The following is a 17,311-nucleotide window of genomic DNA, read 5'->3' on the forward strand; positions in this document are numbered from 1 at the left end:
AGGCACCGCACACTGTCCCACACCCAGGGTTTCCCAAAGGCCGCATCCCCCTGAGTGGCCGCCTTCACAGCACAGTGGCTTCAGGTCCCTCCACTGTGGGTGTATGTTTGAGCCTCGAGCCTGTTCAGGATTAAGTAATACTCCAGTGTCCTGTTTTTTCTGTTTCGAGACAGGGTTTAGTGTATTTTCTACACTTTTTGTGTGGGTGGGTACTTGCCCAGGGGCCCACCCATGTTTTAACTCTCCGCCCTCTAGTGCCCCATTAGCTGCGGCTACTTCACCCCCAACCCAGCGCACAGCTCCCAGGGAGGATGGGCAGGCTAGCCTGGGCTACAGAAAAACCAGAGACTGGCAGATGCCGCACTGGCTACTCTTCGTTCTTTTTTTTTATTTGCATTTTTAAAAAACAATTAAATTAGAATACAAATATTAGAAAAGAGTGCCGCGCGGCTGGCCAGGGCCCTGGCCTCCCAGCGAGTTCATGCGTAACACCGCCAGGCTGCCCTGCTCCGGACCGGACCCGGTATTGCTTCCTGACAGAGTCGGGTGGGGAGGGCGGCGGCGGGGCCGTTGGAAGAGCGAGGCTCCCGAGGGTTCGGAGGCAGCCGGGGAGCCCCGGGCCGCGGGCCACACAAGAGCAGGGCGGCATCGCCCGAGCCCGCGGCCGGCTGTGCCCCGTGGGGAAGTTAACCTGAATGAATTGGAGTTACCGAGGTAGCTGGCTAGAAAACGACACCCCCCCACGCCACCCGGGTCCGCGCCCGGCCCCGCCACACCACGTTATTGCACATTGTGGCCGCCGCCCCCGGCCCACCGCCCCACCATGGCTTCTCAACTAAAATTGCTCGCGGGCAAGAGCGACAACAGCCGCGTCGGCCGCCATCCAGTGTCCGAGGTCCCGCGCCCTGCTCCGGGAGGTGGTGTGCGGACTGCCGGCCTGTGTAAGTGTTGATTTTCTCTTGTTTTTGTACTTTTCTTTTTTGTGTCATTTTACTTTTAAAAAATCCCCCCAAGAGGAGAGTCCAGAGGTACAGGAGCCGGGAGCCGGGGAGGGGTGGGCGAGGGAATGGCGGGCGGGCGGCTCCAGCCCTCCGGCTGCGTCAGCACGCGGGCACCAGGCCCTTCTGGAATGGGCAGCGGCGCTTCGGCCTGGGGCCGTCGTCATCGTCCTCATCGTCGTCTTCGTCCTCGTCGTCATCTTCCGAGGACGATGAGCTGTCCAGTGTGAGGTCCACCACATCGGCGCCGGTCTTGCCGTTCTCCAGGCCGCCCGCCGCCCCCGCCCCGCTGCCTGCGCCGCCAGGGCCACCCAGGCCGCTGCCCACGCCGGGGGCGCTGGAGGCCGGCGCGAGCCCGTTGACGTCCGGGGTGCCTGCGGGGACAGGGCGACAGAGCTCAGCCGCCCGCCCGGCCCGCACGGTTTGGTGGGTGTGTGCAGGACTCACCGAGCACAAGGATAGGGCCCTGTGGGCTGCAGCTCGGCTCCTTCTCTGCACGGATGGGGCGCCACGAACCCTCGGCCAGGAACTCAATCTCATCTGCGTCCTCACACTCACTCAGGATCTTTGACAGCAGCCTGGGGGCAACAGGGTGGACAAGGCTGGGCTGGCAGAGTGCTCTCCGCCTGCAGCCCCTGCGTGCCTGGAGAACACCCACACACCTTCTGGGGCCTGCAGTATGCCCAGCGCGCTTGCTCACTTCCCACAGCCCAGGGCTGGGATCATAAAAGGCAGTGCCCATGATAGCCAGGAATACGGACATTTCCTCCAGGAAGCCCCTGGTTACTCTGGGGTGGTGGCACAGGGCTCCACCGAGGGCACATGCACCTGCTGAGTGTGCCAGCCCTGGCTAGTGACGCTGCTATCTGCCTGGAGCCTTGGGGGAGGGTAGGCTTAGGGGTGGAAGGACCCAGCAGCTGGGCTGAGAACAGAGGGCGATTGAGCCCAGCCCACGTGCCCAGTCCCAGGGCTGGGCCTTCACTCCCCTCATGGCTAGCGCTCGTCAGGGAAGTGCCCATCCAGCAAAGAAAGCTAGGAGTTGGGGGGGGGGGGGGGTGGGCAGCCTCTCCAGCCTCAGTGCCCTCATCAGGAGCATGACAGATCCAAGGTTGGGGCCTTCTGGGAGTGCCTGGCCTGAATGGGGGCATCTGCTGGGACATACTCCAGCCCCCCAGACAAGCCCGAGGACGGACAGAAGGACCTGAGGCCCAGGCCAGTGGTTCTGAGAGCCTCAGGGCTTGTGCTGGCTCTGGGGAAACAGAACTGTAGCTGGCACCTGGCAGGAGCCTCTGGTACCACAGACAGCAGAGCCAGAGTCTGGAGTGGAGAGCTGAGCTGTCCCTCTGCTGTGGGACAGGTTCCTGCCTGTCTTCTCCTTCCCCGCACCAAGGTCAAGACTTCAAGGGGCCACTTGCAAGGACTAGGAACTCAAGGTCACAGGTGCAGGGGACTCCAGGCATCCTGAAGCTTAGACACAAGGCCCCAGAAAGACCTGTGATGACGGCCTCGGGCTGTGCACTCAGCGGGGCAGCACCGACAGCTGCTGTCTCCAGGGCAGGGCCTGGCTCTGCTCTCCACTGCACAGCGCAACACAAGGTGTCCATCCCAGGGCAGCCCAGACTCACCCATCTATGATGAGCTGGTCGTAGGCTGCGGGCTTGTCACACACGGGGCACATCCACGTGGGCTTCTTTTCGTTCATTTGCAGGTAGAACACAGCATCGAAGCACTGGAGATGGGCACAGGTCTCTGCACGGCAGGGCACCGAGAGCCGCATCTTCACCAGCTGCGAGGGAGGATGGAGGGGATGTGAGGACGGGCGCTGTCTCGCATGAAGACAACTACCCCGTAGCTGGGAGCCGATGGGACTCACTGGGCAAATAAGGGACACTCGCACTCCGGTAGTGGCGATCTCGCTGTCGGGGTCTAGGCGAAGCTTTTCTTTGACTGTGTGAGGTGACAGAGGAGACAGAGAGCGTCAGAGGGCAGTGTCTCTCCACAGCTGAAGGTGGCTGCAGGTCTCACGTGGGCCAAGTTGGCCTCCAGCTCCCGAGTGTCTCCCGAGTGTGTAGGGCCCACAAACCCTGAGGCCCTGCAGAGGGGCCAGGCAGGCCCCCACACCCTGCTGGGGTTTCACTGGCGTGCAGGGCCATTTCTGTGAAGATCCGGGAAGCACAGCCTTCTCTGAGGCCTGTGGGCCTGTGGTAGCCTTGAGGCAGCTGAGATCACCATGGGGACACCACAGAACAGGCAGTGTGAAGCCAAAGCTTCCACCCAGCCTTGCAGCTCTAGTGACACTGACCAGGCACACAAGGTGGACCTGTGACTCTGCTGTCCCCACCCTGGTCACTAAACAACAATAGAGCTGGTAGCCTTGGCCTGCAAAGCATGCCTTCAATTGCCCAGGTATGACAACCCCGGCAGGACTGGGCCACTTCCTACCAGCTAGAGGGACACAAGGCCAGATATCACCCTTAGAATAGGCCAGCTCCCAGCCTGGCCAACCCCAGCTAGGTGGCTGAGGCCTGTCCTGCAAAGAAATGGCCACTGGTAAGATCCAGGGCCCACCATCAGCCAAATGTGGGTAGGCACTGTGGGCTCTCAGGCCACTGCTGGCACTGTGTCTCACTAAACACAAGCTGAGTGTGGTGATGCACACCTTTAATCCCAGCACTTGGGAGGCAGAGGCAGGCAGATCGCTGTGAGTTCAAGACCAGCCTGGTCTACAAAGCGAGACCCTGTCTCGAAAACCCAGCTATCACAAGTAACAACGCAAACCCTGCCCTGGCATCTCTTGCCCCGCCTTCCTCCCCAAAGCCCTCCTGCCCTCAGTCACCAACTATGGAAGGCAGGAGGCCTCTGTGCCCACACCAGAACCCTAAAACCCCACAGCAAGATCCAGCACCCCCAGACCCCAGGCTGTGCCCCAAGTCTCTTGCCCACCCTCACATCATTCAGGCGCTGCCTATCTCAGCCCTGGCACTCACCTAGTGCCTTGCAGAGCTCGGGGTGCTTCACGCCGATCGTCTTCAACCTCTGCAGCAGGTCTGAGGAGGTCAGCTGCCGTACCAGGTACAAAGCCACAGAGTAGCTCTGTGGACACAGGAGTTGCAGAGTCAGGGTGGGGTGAGTGTGGGGCAGTGGGGTGCTGCCTGCAGGGCGGACAGGGTAAGTGTGGGGCAGTGGGTACTTACCTTGCCATAGTTGCCCCAGGTGACAGTGATGCGGTTGGTGGCCGAGGACAGATACATGAGGTGGGTAAGGTTGATGGGGCGGCAGGGCCTCTTGGGCTCCACTCCAGGCTTGTTGGAAGGATAGTAGCCCTGTGGACAGAGCTGTGCTCAGCCCCACCAGTCCCCGTTCCCACCGTGTGTCCACGTCACCCATGCCTCCAGGCTCCACGGCCTTGCTCACCGGCACTGAACAGTAGGTGTGGTTGACCTTCACGGCGATGTTGGGCGGGTACTGGTCCTCCTGTGGACAGCTGGTATCAGAGTAACAGATCCTGGGGAGACAGCGGGACACAGGGGTGGGGGGCTGTGGGGACATGCAGTAGGAGAGCACTGTGCAAACTCAGCCGTGAAGAGGCGGCGGTTGTGTAAGTGTGCGTGGCACGGGGGCCAGGCCGGCGCGGCCAGCGCGCTGCTCCTACCTTAGCACCACCTGCACGGCTTTCACTCCCGGCTGCAGCTCCCTGTGGGCAGGCACAAGCAGGGGTCAGTGGGCAGCGTCCGCCACCCGGGAGCCCTCCCCACGGTCAGACCCCAGGCTGCTCAGGCCTGCCCTCTGTCCTGACACCCAGGGGAACGTGGGGCCTACAGCTATCAGAGTGGCTCCGGGGGGAGGGGGGTTCCACTGTGCACATGGAAGGCTCACCCATACCCATCATGCCTAAGGGACCCTGGGTGACATGTGTGTCATGGCCCAGGTGGATCACATGCAGTGGGGGCGCTCGTGATGGTCACACCTGGAGCTGCGGATCATCTCCACCTGCCGAGGCGTCAGCGCGAAGATGCACGGGCTTTCCTGCAGCTTCTCGGCGCTCTGTGGGACTGAACACATGTGGTCACCAGCCTGGCGGCACCTCCCCAGCTCAGGGACAGAGGCCAGCCCTCTGCTCATGGGATGCAGGGGATGTGGTCTGGCCCCACTCCATTCTGGGTGTCTTTGGGTCTGGGAGTCCCAAAGGCAGAAGGGCAGCTATCTGTATCCAAAGGCCACCGTTTTCTGTGCACTGTGCAGCGTGCGGCCACAGCAGACAGGCCTGACAAGGAGGCAGCAGTGCAAGGTGCATGCCTGCCACCCCAGGATGCAGGAGCTGAGCAGAAGGGTCTTGAGTTCAAACACCTGCCTGGGCTCCACGGTGGGTCTGAGGCTGATGGCACAGCTGTGGGGAGCAGGCAGCCCCGAGTTCCCCCCACCTCTGCAAAACCAACCACCAGCCCTGTCAGGTGGCATTCTCTGGCCGCAGGCTCTAGCAGTGGGTGAGGGCCCCAGCAGTCAAGTGCCTGTGATACCCTGTTACAAGACTGGCTGGTGCTGGGTGGGACTGGCCTGGAACTGTCTGAGCCTCAGGCTGTGGGACCAGTGGCACAGCGAGCGCAGGCAGATTCAGGAGCTGGGAGGTGGAGTGGCTGGGGTGAGGGGGCAGTCACACTTGCAGCCAGCCCAAGACCATGTGTAGCCACTGCAGGCCTGAGGGAAGAACTAGAGCTCAGGGCCACCTAGGCACACTCAGATCTGCCCACAGGGAGGGTGGAGGAGTCCAGGCAGACAGCTGAGCTGGCAGTGGCTGGGTAGGAGGTAGAAGCCCATCAACGGAGTGGGGAGGCAACTTCTATAGTGTGGGGTCAGGCACCAGGGGAAGACCGAGGTTGCCCAGTCCTACACCCCAGCAGCCATGTCCCACTGCATGCTCCTGGAACGGGTCACAGAGTACTTCCAAGCCAGAGCCTCTGCTATGACTGCTGGGCCCTTCAAGCAACATTCCCCCATCACCTCTTGAGGGCAGGGTCTCCTCAGCAGCTCCAGCAGAGACTGAACTTCTCCTCAGTGGCCTTAGGCCACTCCACTTTAAGGCCTCTGCAGGCACTGTGGAGCTCACTTTTATAGCCCAGGCTGGCCTTGGACCAGAAACCCTCCTCCCAGATGCAGGGCAGCTGTGCACCTGCTGTCAGCAGTATGTTCTTGATGCTTGTGTCTGTCTTGTGCAGAACCCCTGAGGGCCTGACTAAAACTGCAAGACTGAGCCGGGCGGTGGTGGCACATGCCTTTAATCCCAGCACTTGGGAGGCAGAGGCAGATCTCCGTGAGTTCGAGCCAGCCTGATCTACAGAGGGAGTTCTAGGACAGCCAGAGAAACCCTGCCTCAAAAAACAAAAACAAACAAACAAAACTGCAAGACTAGCGATGTTAATCCCAGGAGGCAGAGGCAGGTGGATCACTGGGTTCAAGGACAACCTGGTTTACAGAATGAGTCTAGGATAGCCAGGGTTACCCAGAGAAACCCTGTCTCAAAAACAAAACAAAATAAAACCAACAGGGCTGGAAAGATGGCTCAGTGGTTAAGGGCACTGTCTGCTCTTCTAGAGGTTCTGAGTTCAATTCCCAGAAACTACATGGTATCTCCCAACCATCTGTAATGTGATCTGATGTCTCTTCTGGCCTGCAGGCCTAATGCAGGCAGAGCATTGTATACATAATAAATAAATAAATCTTAAAAAAAAAAAAAACAAAACCAACAACAAAACAAAACAAAAAAGCTCCACCCAGCTCCTCTGTGGTCCTCTGTGTGTCACAGCTAGGTGGTGACAACCATATACAGAGGACCACAGCCCATGCCACCTGGGTGGTCAAGGCCAGAACAAGGGCTATCCCCTCACCTGCGCTACTGGGCTGCCCCAAATCAGTGCCCTGAACCAGCCAGGCCCAGCAAGGGTGCTGCCCGATGCAGTGGGGAGGGAGGAACAGGGTTATTTCTGGCTACCTAACAAACTGGAAAAACAAAAACAAAACAAAACAGCTGGGTGTGGTGGTGCACGAGTGTAATCCCAAGTGCTGACTTGGGAGGCAGAGGCAGGCGGATCTCTGAGTTCAAGGCCAGCCTGGTCTACACAGAGAAACCCTGTTTCAAAAAACAAGCTAGGCGTGGTGTCGCATGCCTTTAGACTCAGTACTCAGGAGGCTGAGGCAGGTGGATCTCTGTGAGTTTGAGGCCAGCCTGGTCTACAAAGCGAGTCCAGGGCAGCCAGGATTACAGAGAAACCCTGTCTTGAAAAACCAAAAATACAAACACACACACCAAGTTGGGCCAGCCTGGGCTACCTGAGAACCTGCCTCAACATACCATGCACAAGGTGAGGAACACAACACACAAAGGCAATCCCAGAAGGGAGCTGTGGTGAGGAGACAGCGCATGGTAGGCACCACAACCCTGAAGAGAGCCGGGGAGCAGACAGTCAGTGTGGGAGTTGGGGCGGAGCCTATGCCCAAGTGTTCTCTGCGACAGCCAGTGCCATGCGGGGCAGGGGGGGGCACCTCTGATCCTAGCACTGCACGGGCTGAGCCAGCCTGGGCTACCTTGTGAGCCCTGCCTCAAAAACCATATCCACAAAACAAAACAAGAACCACAGCCAGGGAGCAGGACGCACGTGGACAGCAAGGGGAGGCTGAAGAGGCTGAGTCCCATGGACTCGAGCGTCACATCACTCCTCACTCCCACAGTGGCCTCACTCCACCCAGACCATCCTCAGAAGCCCCACAGGAAACTCCTCTCCCAGGAAGCCCTCCAACTGCTCAAGGAACATGAGCTCTGGGGTAGGGGGACAGGCTGACACCCAGCTCCGTACCAGGTGAACCCCCCCAAGTCCTACTCTACCTCACTTCTGCCCCCAAGACAGGAGAGTTGGGGCTCTAGGGCTCTCCAGTCCTAAGTCAGCTCTGCTGCGGGCAGTCAGCAACTGTTACCTCTCTGGGACCTGCCCTGCCAGGGAATGGGGAGAAACTAACATGGAACCACCCCCCCCAGACAGGGGTATGAGATGTAGCCTGGGGGGGGGGGCGCGAGAGCTCAGGCTGCTGTGTGTCCCTGGGTAAGTCCCTTGCCCTCTCTGACCACCAGGCCTCCTTAGGCTGTCAGTACACCCTGGTCTGCAACTGGTCTGGTTCCCTCCTCCCCTCCCGCTCCGCGTGCTCTCAGGTGATTTATGGGTCTGTCTGCCTGGTGCAGGCCGAGCGGTGGGATCCTCTGGGGACTCCTACAGGATCATGATCAAGGGTGGCCACTGTGAACTGGCACCATGCGGCTCCTGCTGGGAAGTGCCCAGGCCAGGGTGGGGCAGGCATGTAAAATCCTGGGTTTGGAGCCTGTGGGATCATAGCCTTGGGCCCATGATCAGCGCTCTGATCCAGCAGCCCTTCAGGGTGTGGGGACAGGAAAGGGGTGCCCTGGTGGAAAGGCAGGCGGGGCGGGCTAGACCTCTTTGTTCAAGCTGCTGGTGCAGACAGGGGAGCATGCTCTCCCGGAGATCAGGTGACTGGGGTCCCTGGGGGCTAAGGGTACAGTGATGCATTGTGGGGCGGAGTGAGGCTAGCTTACTCTGCAGGAAGGAAGCCTGACATGCAGGCTGGGAGGCCAAGGGGCCAACCTCCTGGCACGCGGGTCTTCCTCAAAATGACACCCAGTCAGCTTGGCCCAAGGATCCCAGCCAGGGGCTGTGGAAACGTTGTGGGAGGCAGGCTTGTAGCACTTGGAGCAAGGCAGGAAGGGAAGGGTGGACAGGCCACAGGGCTCATCAGCCCCCATCAGCACCATAGGTGTCAAAGGTGGAGCCATAGGCCAGGGGTGGAGCCTCAGCCAAGAGGGTGGGGCCCAAGTCACACCACAGGGCAGAGCCACTGCTGTGGGGCTACCTATCCTCAGGCACCTCCTGCAGCCCCAGGGTGAGGACGGAATGGAAGTCCCTTCCAATAACAGGCCACAGGTGTGGAGGCAGAACTGGTGTCTGACCTCTGGGCTTTAGACAGAGGCAAGCAGGAGAGAGAATGGGGACAGCTGTCTGTAAGGACACTGGGTACCTGAGAAAGCCCCAGGTCTTGTGTGTGGCCCAGAATCTCAGGCCGGTCAGGACTGCCAGGTGACCAGCTCAGGGCAGCATCTGTGGCCACATGGTGAGGGAGGCCATCCGTGTCCCCAGAGAGGGGATGAACATCTGACCATCTATGCTGCATGAGACCCTGATAGCTTGGAACACAGCTGGCTCTACTTACATCTGCCTTTTTTTTTTCTTCTTCTTCCTTTTTAAAAAAAATTTTATTTTTTGAGACAGGGTTTCTCTTATAGTCCAGACTCCTGGACTCACTTTGTAGACCAGGCTGGCCTTGAACTCACAGTGACCCGCCTGCCTCTGCTGGGATTGCAGGTGCAATGTGTGCCACCATGCCCGGCTCACACCCGCATTTCTTTTTTATGAGCTAGGGTCTTCTCATATAGCCCAGGTTGGCTTCAAACTCACTGTGACTGAGGACGACCTTGAACTCCTGACTGTCCACATCTGCCTCCCAAATGCTGGGATGACCAGAATAAGCCACTGTGCCCAGATTTTTTTTCTGTTAAAAATCACGGTCTAGCCGGGCGTGGTGGCGCACGCCTTTAATCCCAGCACTCGGGAGGCAGAGGCAGGCGGATCACTGTGAGTTCGAGGCCAGCCTGGTCTACAAAGCGAGTCCAGGACAGCCAAAGCTAACACAGAGAGACCCTGTCTCGAAAAACCAAAAAACAAAAAAAACAAAAAAACAAAAATCACGGTCTAGCCAGGCATGGTGGGACACGCCTGTAATCCCAGCACTGGGGAGGCAGAGGCAGGTGGATTGCTCTGAGTACGAGGCCAGCCTGGTCTACAGAGTCCAGGACAGACAAGGCTACACAGAAAGACCCTGTCTCAAAAAACCAAAACAAAACAAAACCCCCCCAAAACAAAAACAGAAACAAAACAAAACAGTCTAAGGGGATGGGGAGATGTCTCAGAGGTTAAGAGCACTGACTGCTCTTCCAAGGTCCTGAGTTCAATTCCCAGCACCCACATGGTGGCTCACAACCATCTATAATGAGCTCTGATGCTCTCTTCTGGCCTGCGGGTGTACATGCAGGCAGAGCACTGTGTATATAATAATAAATAAATCTTTAAAAGCAAATCACAGTGTAAACCGGGTATGGTGGTGCACGCCTGTAATCCTAGCATTCTGGAAGGTAGAATCAGGTGGATCTCTGTGAGTTTGAGGCCAGCCTGGTCTACAAAGAAAGTTCAAGACTACACAGAGAAACTGTCTTGAAAAAACAAACAAACTTCAGTCTTGCCTCAAAACCATGGCAATCCTCCTGCCTCTGCTCTTCTTTTCTTTTATTCTAAAGCAGTCTTTATACCAATCTAGCTGGCAACTCACCATCCTCCTGCCTCAGCCCCCAAGTGATGAGCTGCCATGCCTCCCCATGGCAAGTGCTTTAAGCTGCTAGGTCTGGGGTGGCTGAGCCTGCTGTGGGGGTCTCCCGGACGATGCCCAGCACTCACCCAGTTCAGTGGGCTTCAGCAGCTCGTCCAGCATGTTGAAGAAGGGCAGCTTCACCAGGCGCACCTCTGGCTTAAGGGCCTTGGCGGGCAGGCGCCCCAGTCCATTCAAGTACTTCCCGTACAGCGCGGGGTAGTCCACGGGGGGCCCTGACAGGGGAGTCCTGGGCATGGAGTGCAGCGCCATGGGCTCCAGGGGCCGCGGCGCCTGCGGGCCGGGCTCTGCACTCTTCTTGGCGTAGCGCGTCTCGTACAGCTCTTTGATCTTCTTGAAGAGCTCGGGGCTGCAGTCAAACTGCACCAGCTGCAGGGCCCTGGTCACCAGCTCGTGCTTCAGGCCGCTCTTGCTGCGGCCTACAAAGCCTAGGAGCATCTGCAGGTCTGACACGCGGAAGCTCATCACCATGTTCTGTGGGGACAACCACAGCAGCTCTCAGGGCCTGAGGCGCCAACCCGCCCCTCCCCCATGCTAGGAGGAATGCGTGGAACAGAAGCAGCGCCCTGGCCATGGTGCACAGCCGCATCTTCAGCCATCTTCCTCAGTCTGCCCTGCTGCGCTGGTTTGAGCTTCAGAGGACTGAAGGCCCGTGACCCCTCCTCCTTAATCTGCTTCTATGAGAGCTGCCCCAGACTAGGTAGGGCCTACTAGTCTCAGTCAAGGGCGCCAGCACCATGATCTGGGCCAGGTCCTCCAGTGAGGCACTCTGGACCCTATGTCTGGTTTCCACCCAACCGTGCCAGAAGCTCCCCCAGGCAGCACCAGGGTCCCCAGGAGCAGAATGGATGTACATGAGAACAGCTAGTCCCTGAAACTGAGCAGCCACACTGGGCAGTGACCAAGCCGGCGATACTGTGGCAACAGAGAATGGGCAGGGCTAGAGGTAGAGCCATCAGGGTCCTTCAGGGGAATGCAACTACAGAGCACAGGGGACCCCAGAGTGTGCCCTGAGCACTCCGGTGGACATCCTGCCCCCACAGATGAAGGACTTAGTCACCCTGGCCCTGCTGCTGGCTAGTGAATTAAAAGTGGAGCCAGGGGCCGGAGAGATGGCTCAGAGGTTAAGAGCACTGGCTGCTCTTCCAGAGGTCCTGAGTTCAATTCTCAGCAACCACATGGTGGCTCACAACCATCTATAATGAGATCTGGTGCCCTCTTCTGGCCTGCAGGTGTGTATGCGAATACAACACTGTATACATAATAAATAAATCTTAAAAAAAAAAAAAGTGGAACCAGAAGGGGACTTCCACAAGACCAGGGTGTGTAGCCCGAGTGGCAGGAGAACACAGGCAGGCGGCCCAGGTAACGAGCCCCTAAGAAGCCTGTTTGATACAGAAGGCCCACCCGACCAGGTCAGGCGTCAAAGCCACAGATCCGTCCCATTCGGCGTCCACCTGGCCACTTGGGACACACGGCCTCTGGGACCAGTAGCCTTGTCCCAGGGAGCCCTGAAACTACCTGGGACGTGGGGTACCAGCTACTGCAGCTCTACTTAAGGCCTCCCAAAGCGACAGGGTGGGCTGGGGTTTGGCTTGTGGCTACCAGACTTCCCAGACCTCTGGAGACTGCACAGGAGCCTCCAACTCTCCAGGGACTCCAGTGTGGCCCTTGGGCAACCCCAGTGTGGACTTGACTTCCTACCTTATGCAGGAACAACGTAGTTAGCACGTTTTAACCTGAACCCTTGAGGCTGCGGGGAGGGGCGCAGTGATGTGGGAGCCTGTGAGGGTCCAGCCGAGCCAGGGGCTCTATGGCCGTAGTGGATGTTTGGGAGTCCCATCACCCCAGATGGATGGCAAGCATTCCCAGGAGCCAGGTCGCTGCCATATGGTCTGGGTCAGGTTTCTCAGCAGCTGCCATGGCCCGAGCAGCCTGCTAGGGACAGCAGGCATCAGGACAGGCTTGCAGGAAGAAGCCTCCATCTATTGCCCGGTGTGCACTTCCCGCCCTGGCACAGGGCTGAGTTTATAAACAGCACCAGTGCCACGGCTTCAGGAGCCTGCAGCCTGGGGTGGGATAAGAAGTGACAACCCAGACACAGATGGAAGGGGCTGCGCTGTGTCGCTAGCCTAGGCGCTTCAGAAAGCTGAGACGCCTGACACAGGGTGAAGGATGAGGCTTTATCCCCAGCCTGCTGCAAACACATCTCTAGTCGGGGCGATGGTCCTTCCATCCACAATCACCCTGACTGCCTTCCATGAGCCCCAGCACACCCCAAAAGTCAGAATCTGCGGCCTGCTGTGACAGACTGGACAAAAGCTACTGGAAAAATGGAGGTTTCTCCATCATTAAGGCATTATGAGGGGTTGTGACAGGAGTCCCTCAGGACCTGCACTAGTTCACCATTACAGAGCTTCAAGGAAGGGTCAAGTTCGCACAACTGAAATGGGGGTGGGGGTCCAGCCAGCAGAGGGTCAAGCAGAGGTCATCAGCTTGTATTTCAAGCATCAGGACAGCAGAGAAGGGACCACAGTCCCTGCCTTTGAGGGGGTAGGTGGATATAGAAGCCTGGCCTCACTCCAATGCTCCCGGATGCTACAAGGGGAACTGCGAGCATTAAAATTGTGCCTTTACCTGCACAGTTCACATTTTGATGTCGTTTTCCAAAAGTCTATGTAAATGGTGTACATTTTAGGTGTGTGAGTGTGGGGGAAGAGGGGTACACTTCTTTTTTTTTTTTTTTTTTTTTTTTTTGGTTTTTCGAGACAAGGTTTCTCTGTGTAGCCTTGGCCATCCTGGACTCACTTTGTAGACCAGGCTGGCCTCGAATTCACAGCGATCCGCCTGCCTCTGCCTCCCGAGTGCTGGGATTAAAGGCGTGCGCCACCACGCCCGGCTCAGGGGTACACTTCTTAATAAGAGCCTCTAGAGTGACTCGAAGGGTCCAATGGGGAGGGAAGAGGCAGGAATGTGGTGAGTGGGGGACCTTACAGGCAAGAAGGGGCCTGACCGAGGTACATGAGTAAGTCAGGAGCGACAAGTATGCTGGAGCCTGGGCTGGGAGACAGGACAGCACTGGATGGTGGCTGTGTTGAGCCCAGCCTAGCCTCAATAAGATTTAATGTGGACTCAAGTTGGGTGTAAGGACAGAACACCTCAATGCAGAAATGGGGGAAAGAGGCCTCAACTGTCCTCCCCTGGACTCTTGTCAATACCCTGTAAGGATTACTCTGAGGAAACACAGGAAGAAAGGAGGGGGTGCTGGCTCTGGTGGGCTACGGCAGGGAGCAGTGAAACCCCACAAAATGATTCACCAGGATATGGAGGTTAGAGATGGGGTATAGAGTGAGACTGCATCACCGAAGAATTAAGTAAAGATGTACCTCATAGTTGGCAAGCGGGAAGCAGGGAGATTGAACCTGGGCACTCACAGTTGGGCTGAGCCTGGAGCCTGACATACTCAGTAGTGGAAGGTGTCAGCCAGGCCCGTACCCACGCTGGGGATGGAAAACTGAGAGCGCCCGGGCTGGAGTCCTGCTCGTTGCCTTGGAAACACGATGGAGAAGTCACTCTCCGCATTCCTTGGGCTTCCGAGACCACAAGAGGACCCCCAGTTCTGTCCCAATGGGACTGTTCCCCAAGAGAGGACAGTGCACGCACCGGAGGAGCCCGGTCGCACACTGTAGGGACCCCAGTTCCGGTCCGGAACACAGTGACAGGAGCCGTCGGGGACACCTCAGGAGGGTGCTGGCGACCCCGCCCCCGGTCTCCCCGCCCCCCGCCCGCAGCCTCAGCCCGCGTCCCGGTCGCACCCCTGCCAGCCCGCGCCGCCACACCCCTCGGGGCACCCTCCCAGCTCGCTGCGAGGCGCCGTCCGCACCACGACAGCCGCCCGCCCCGGCCGGAGCCGCCGCCGCTCACTCACTTTGGCCTCCACCAGCTCTGCCGCCATCTTGGCCACTAGCGTCCCCCGCGCCGGGAGGCCCCAGCCGTCGCGTCACGTGACGGCACTCGGCTGGAGGGCGGGGCCTGCGCGACAGCCAATAAACGGGAATTCTGGCTCCTCCCTACTCGTCCCTGCGTCCGAGAAGCGGGAGGAGGTGACGTGCGCATGCGCGCCTAGGCGCCACCGCCCGAGGACCTGACCAATCACAAAGGAAAATTACCAAGCCCCGCCCCCGCGACTATTTTTCAAGGCGCTGGCCGCTGTCACGCCCACCTGGGGGCGGGGCCTAGCTACTTAAAGAGGTAGCAGAACTTCCCGCCGCTACACTTCTCTTGCGCTTGTGGAATTCACGCTTAACATTCATCTGGCTTTAAGAAAATATTACACTTATTTATTCCTTTACTGTGAACATGAGTAAAAGTCAGAACAGTCTAGGAAAGTAGTTTCTCTCCTTCCACTATGTAGGTCCCAGGGATGAACCTCTGGTCGGGCTCTGCTGGCAAGCGCCATGTGTCCTCGCACTGGCCACCGCCCTTTTCTACGCACTGAGCCCTCTGCCTCGATTTCAAATTGACAGTAGCAACTAGATCAGTTTTTGGTTTTTGTTTTGTTGTTGTTTTTGAGGCACAGCCTATGTAGCCCTGGCTGCCCTGGAATTCAGTGTGTAGACCAGGCCTCGAACTCACTGAAACCCGCCTGCCTCTGCCTTCCCAAACCTTGCCTAGTCTCGGGGACCCTGCCTCCCCGCCTCCTCCTATTTTGGTTTTTTTTTTGAGACAGGATCTCTCTCTGTTAGCCCTGGCTGTCCTGGACTCACTTTGTAGACCAGGCTGGCCTCAAACTCACAGTGATCCGCCTGCCTCTGCCTCCCGCGTGCTGGGATTAAAGGTCTGGGCCACCACGCCTGGCTTTTGGTTTTTTTTCTACACAGGGTTTCTCTCTGTAGCCCTGGCTGTCCTTGACTCTCTTTGTAGATCAGGCTGACCTCGAACTCCAAGAGACCCACCTGCCTCTGCCTCCTGAGTGCTGGGATTAAAGGTGTGCGCCACTCCTCTGCCTCTTAACTACCCACAAGCCCCACCCTCTGCCTCTTAACTACCCACAAGCTCCACCCTCTGCCTCTTAACTACCCACAAGCTCCACCCTCTGCCCCTTAACTACACACAAGCCCCACCCTCTGCCTCTTAACTACACACAAGCCCCACCCTGACGCCTGGTTTTCCAGCCTGCCCGGCGGCCACGCCCACTCCTAGCCGCGCCCCGTGATTTAAAGGCGGACAAGCACCGCCCCTGCTTCCGTTTCTTTGGGCGGGCGGGACCGCGCGCACACCCAGCGCGGTTGTATGGGGTGGGGGGTGGGGGTGGGATCTTAAAGGCGCAGGCTCTTCCGGTCGGTGTATTTGATGGCTCCTGCTTATGCTGGTGTTTTGGAGGAAGGACCGGTTGGGAATGAACAGAGTGCAGCCGGGCAGGTGTCGCTGTTCTCTTGGAGCGGCAGCTGGCAGGTGCAGGCTTCGTTCAGATGGTGGTGTAGAGGCGGGTGTGAGCTCAGCCTGCCTTCTGCCATTCGCATCCGGGTTCTGTTTGCACATGCCTGGCCTGCTGCAAAGCGCGCAGACGCAGAAACCCCCAAACTGCCAGCACATGGAAAGATGAGGCTGAAGGATTAGGAGTTTGAGGCCAGCCTGGGCAATAAAGAAAGACTTTGTGTAAAAGAAAAATATTTTTCCTTCCCTCCTGCGCCTTTTGGGTGTGTGTATGTGTGCACACTTGCATTCAGGTCATTTCTCTGCAAGCTCCACCCCTCGTCCTGACTACATTAAAAAAATAAAAAAATTATTAAAAAACTTTATTCACCCCTGGCCTCTCAGTAGCAAATCAGTAGCAAAAGCCGCGTGCGGCTCCCTAGTACCCAGAAGATACAGAGTGAAAACTGATTTCTTTTGAGGCCGGGTCTCCTGTAGCTCTGGCTCGCTTGGAAATCCCCCGTGTAGCCTTTAACTCCTAATTTTCCAGCTTCTATCACCCATGGGCTACTATGACAGGCGCGGATCAGCACGCCCTATTTCTGAGGTGCTAAAGATGAAACAAGGTTCTATATGTGCCAGGCAAGCGCTCCTCCTCCAACTGGGCCCCAGCCCTGCACGTCCTTTTTTTTTTTTTTTTTTTTTCAAGACAGAGTTTTTCTGTGTATCCCTGGCTGTCCTGGAACATTCTCTGTAGCCCAGGCTGACTGTGAATGCACAAAGAACCACCTGCCTCAGCCTCCTGAGTGCTGGGATTAAAGGTGTGTGTGCCACCACACCTGGCTCACACTGTACTCCCTGAAGCAGGATTCCCATGTGTATATATACTCTCTCTCTCTCTCTCTCTCCCTCTCCCTCTGTCTCTCTGTCCCTCTATCTCTCTGTAGCCATATCTACATTAGTCTGGCCTTACATTGTCAGGAATTTACCTGCCTCAGGCTCTTAGCTCTGAGATGATGGGCGTGGGCCACAGTTATTTTGTTTCTGTAAATCCACAGCATAGGAGGAGTTCATTACAGGATAAAGTGGGGGCCGCTCAACAGAGTTGAGAAAACGGACCATTCAAGGCAACTGCTTTAATGGGCTTTATTTTCTTCAGTCTTTTTTCTTTATTATTTATTGATTTTTTGGTTTTCAAATCAGGAGACAGGGTTTTTTCTGTGTAACCTTGGCTGTCCTGGACTCACTTTGTAGACCAGGCTGGCCTTGAACTCAAAGATATCCACCTGCCTCTGCCTCTAAGTGCTGGGATTAAAGACATGAGCCACAACTGGGCGTGGTGGTGCACACCTTTAATCCCAGCACTCGGGAGGCACAGGCAGGCGGAACCCTGTCTCAAA

The 17,311-nt window shown here is 57.5% G+C and overlaps 1 protein-coding gene across 1 annotated transcript; it reads right to left on the bottom strand.

Annotated features, from left to right (window-relative positions):
- Window positions 1-1,040: 1,040 nt before the first annotated feature.
- Pias4 (protein inhibitor of activated STAT 4) lies at window positions 1,041-14,559 on the bottom strand. The gene is made up of 11 exons (XM_051139589.1): window positions 14,425-14,559; window positions 10,565-10,970; window positions 4,966-5,050; window positions 4,651-4,692; window positions 4,413-4,503; window positions 4,193-4,321; window positions 3,986-4,091; window positions 2,872-2,945; window positions 2,624-2,784; window positions 1,446-1,576; window positions 1,041-1,372 (listed from the first exon to the last, which is right to left on the bottom strand). The coding sequence occupies exons 1-11, from the start codon at window positions 14,449-14,451 to the stop codon at window positions 1,101-1,103; spliced, it is 1,524 nt and encodes a 507-aa protein (XP_050995546.1). The 5' UTR covers window positions 14,452-14,559; the 3' UTR covers window positions 1,041-1,100.
- Window positions 14,560-17,311: the final 2,752 nt, after the last annotated feature.

Source organism: Acomys russatus, chromosome 31, assembly GCF_903995435.1.
Source record: "Acomys russatus chromosome 31, mAcoRus1.1, whole genome shotgun sequence".
Classification (NCBI taxonomy): Eukaryota; Metazoa; Chordata; class Mammalia; order Rodentia; family Muridae; genus Acomys; species Acomys russatus.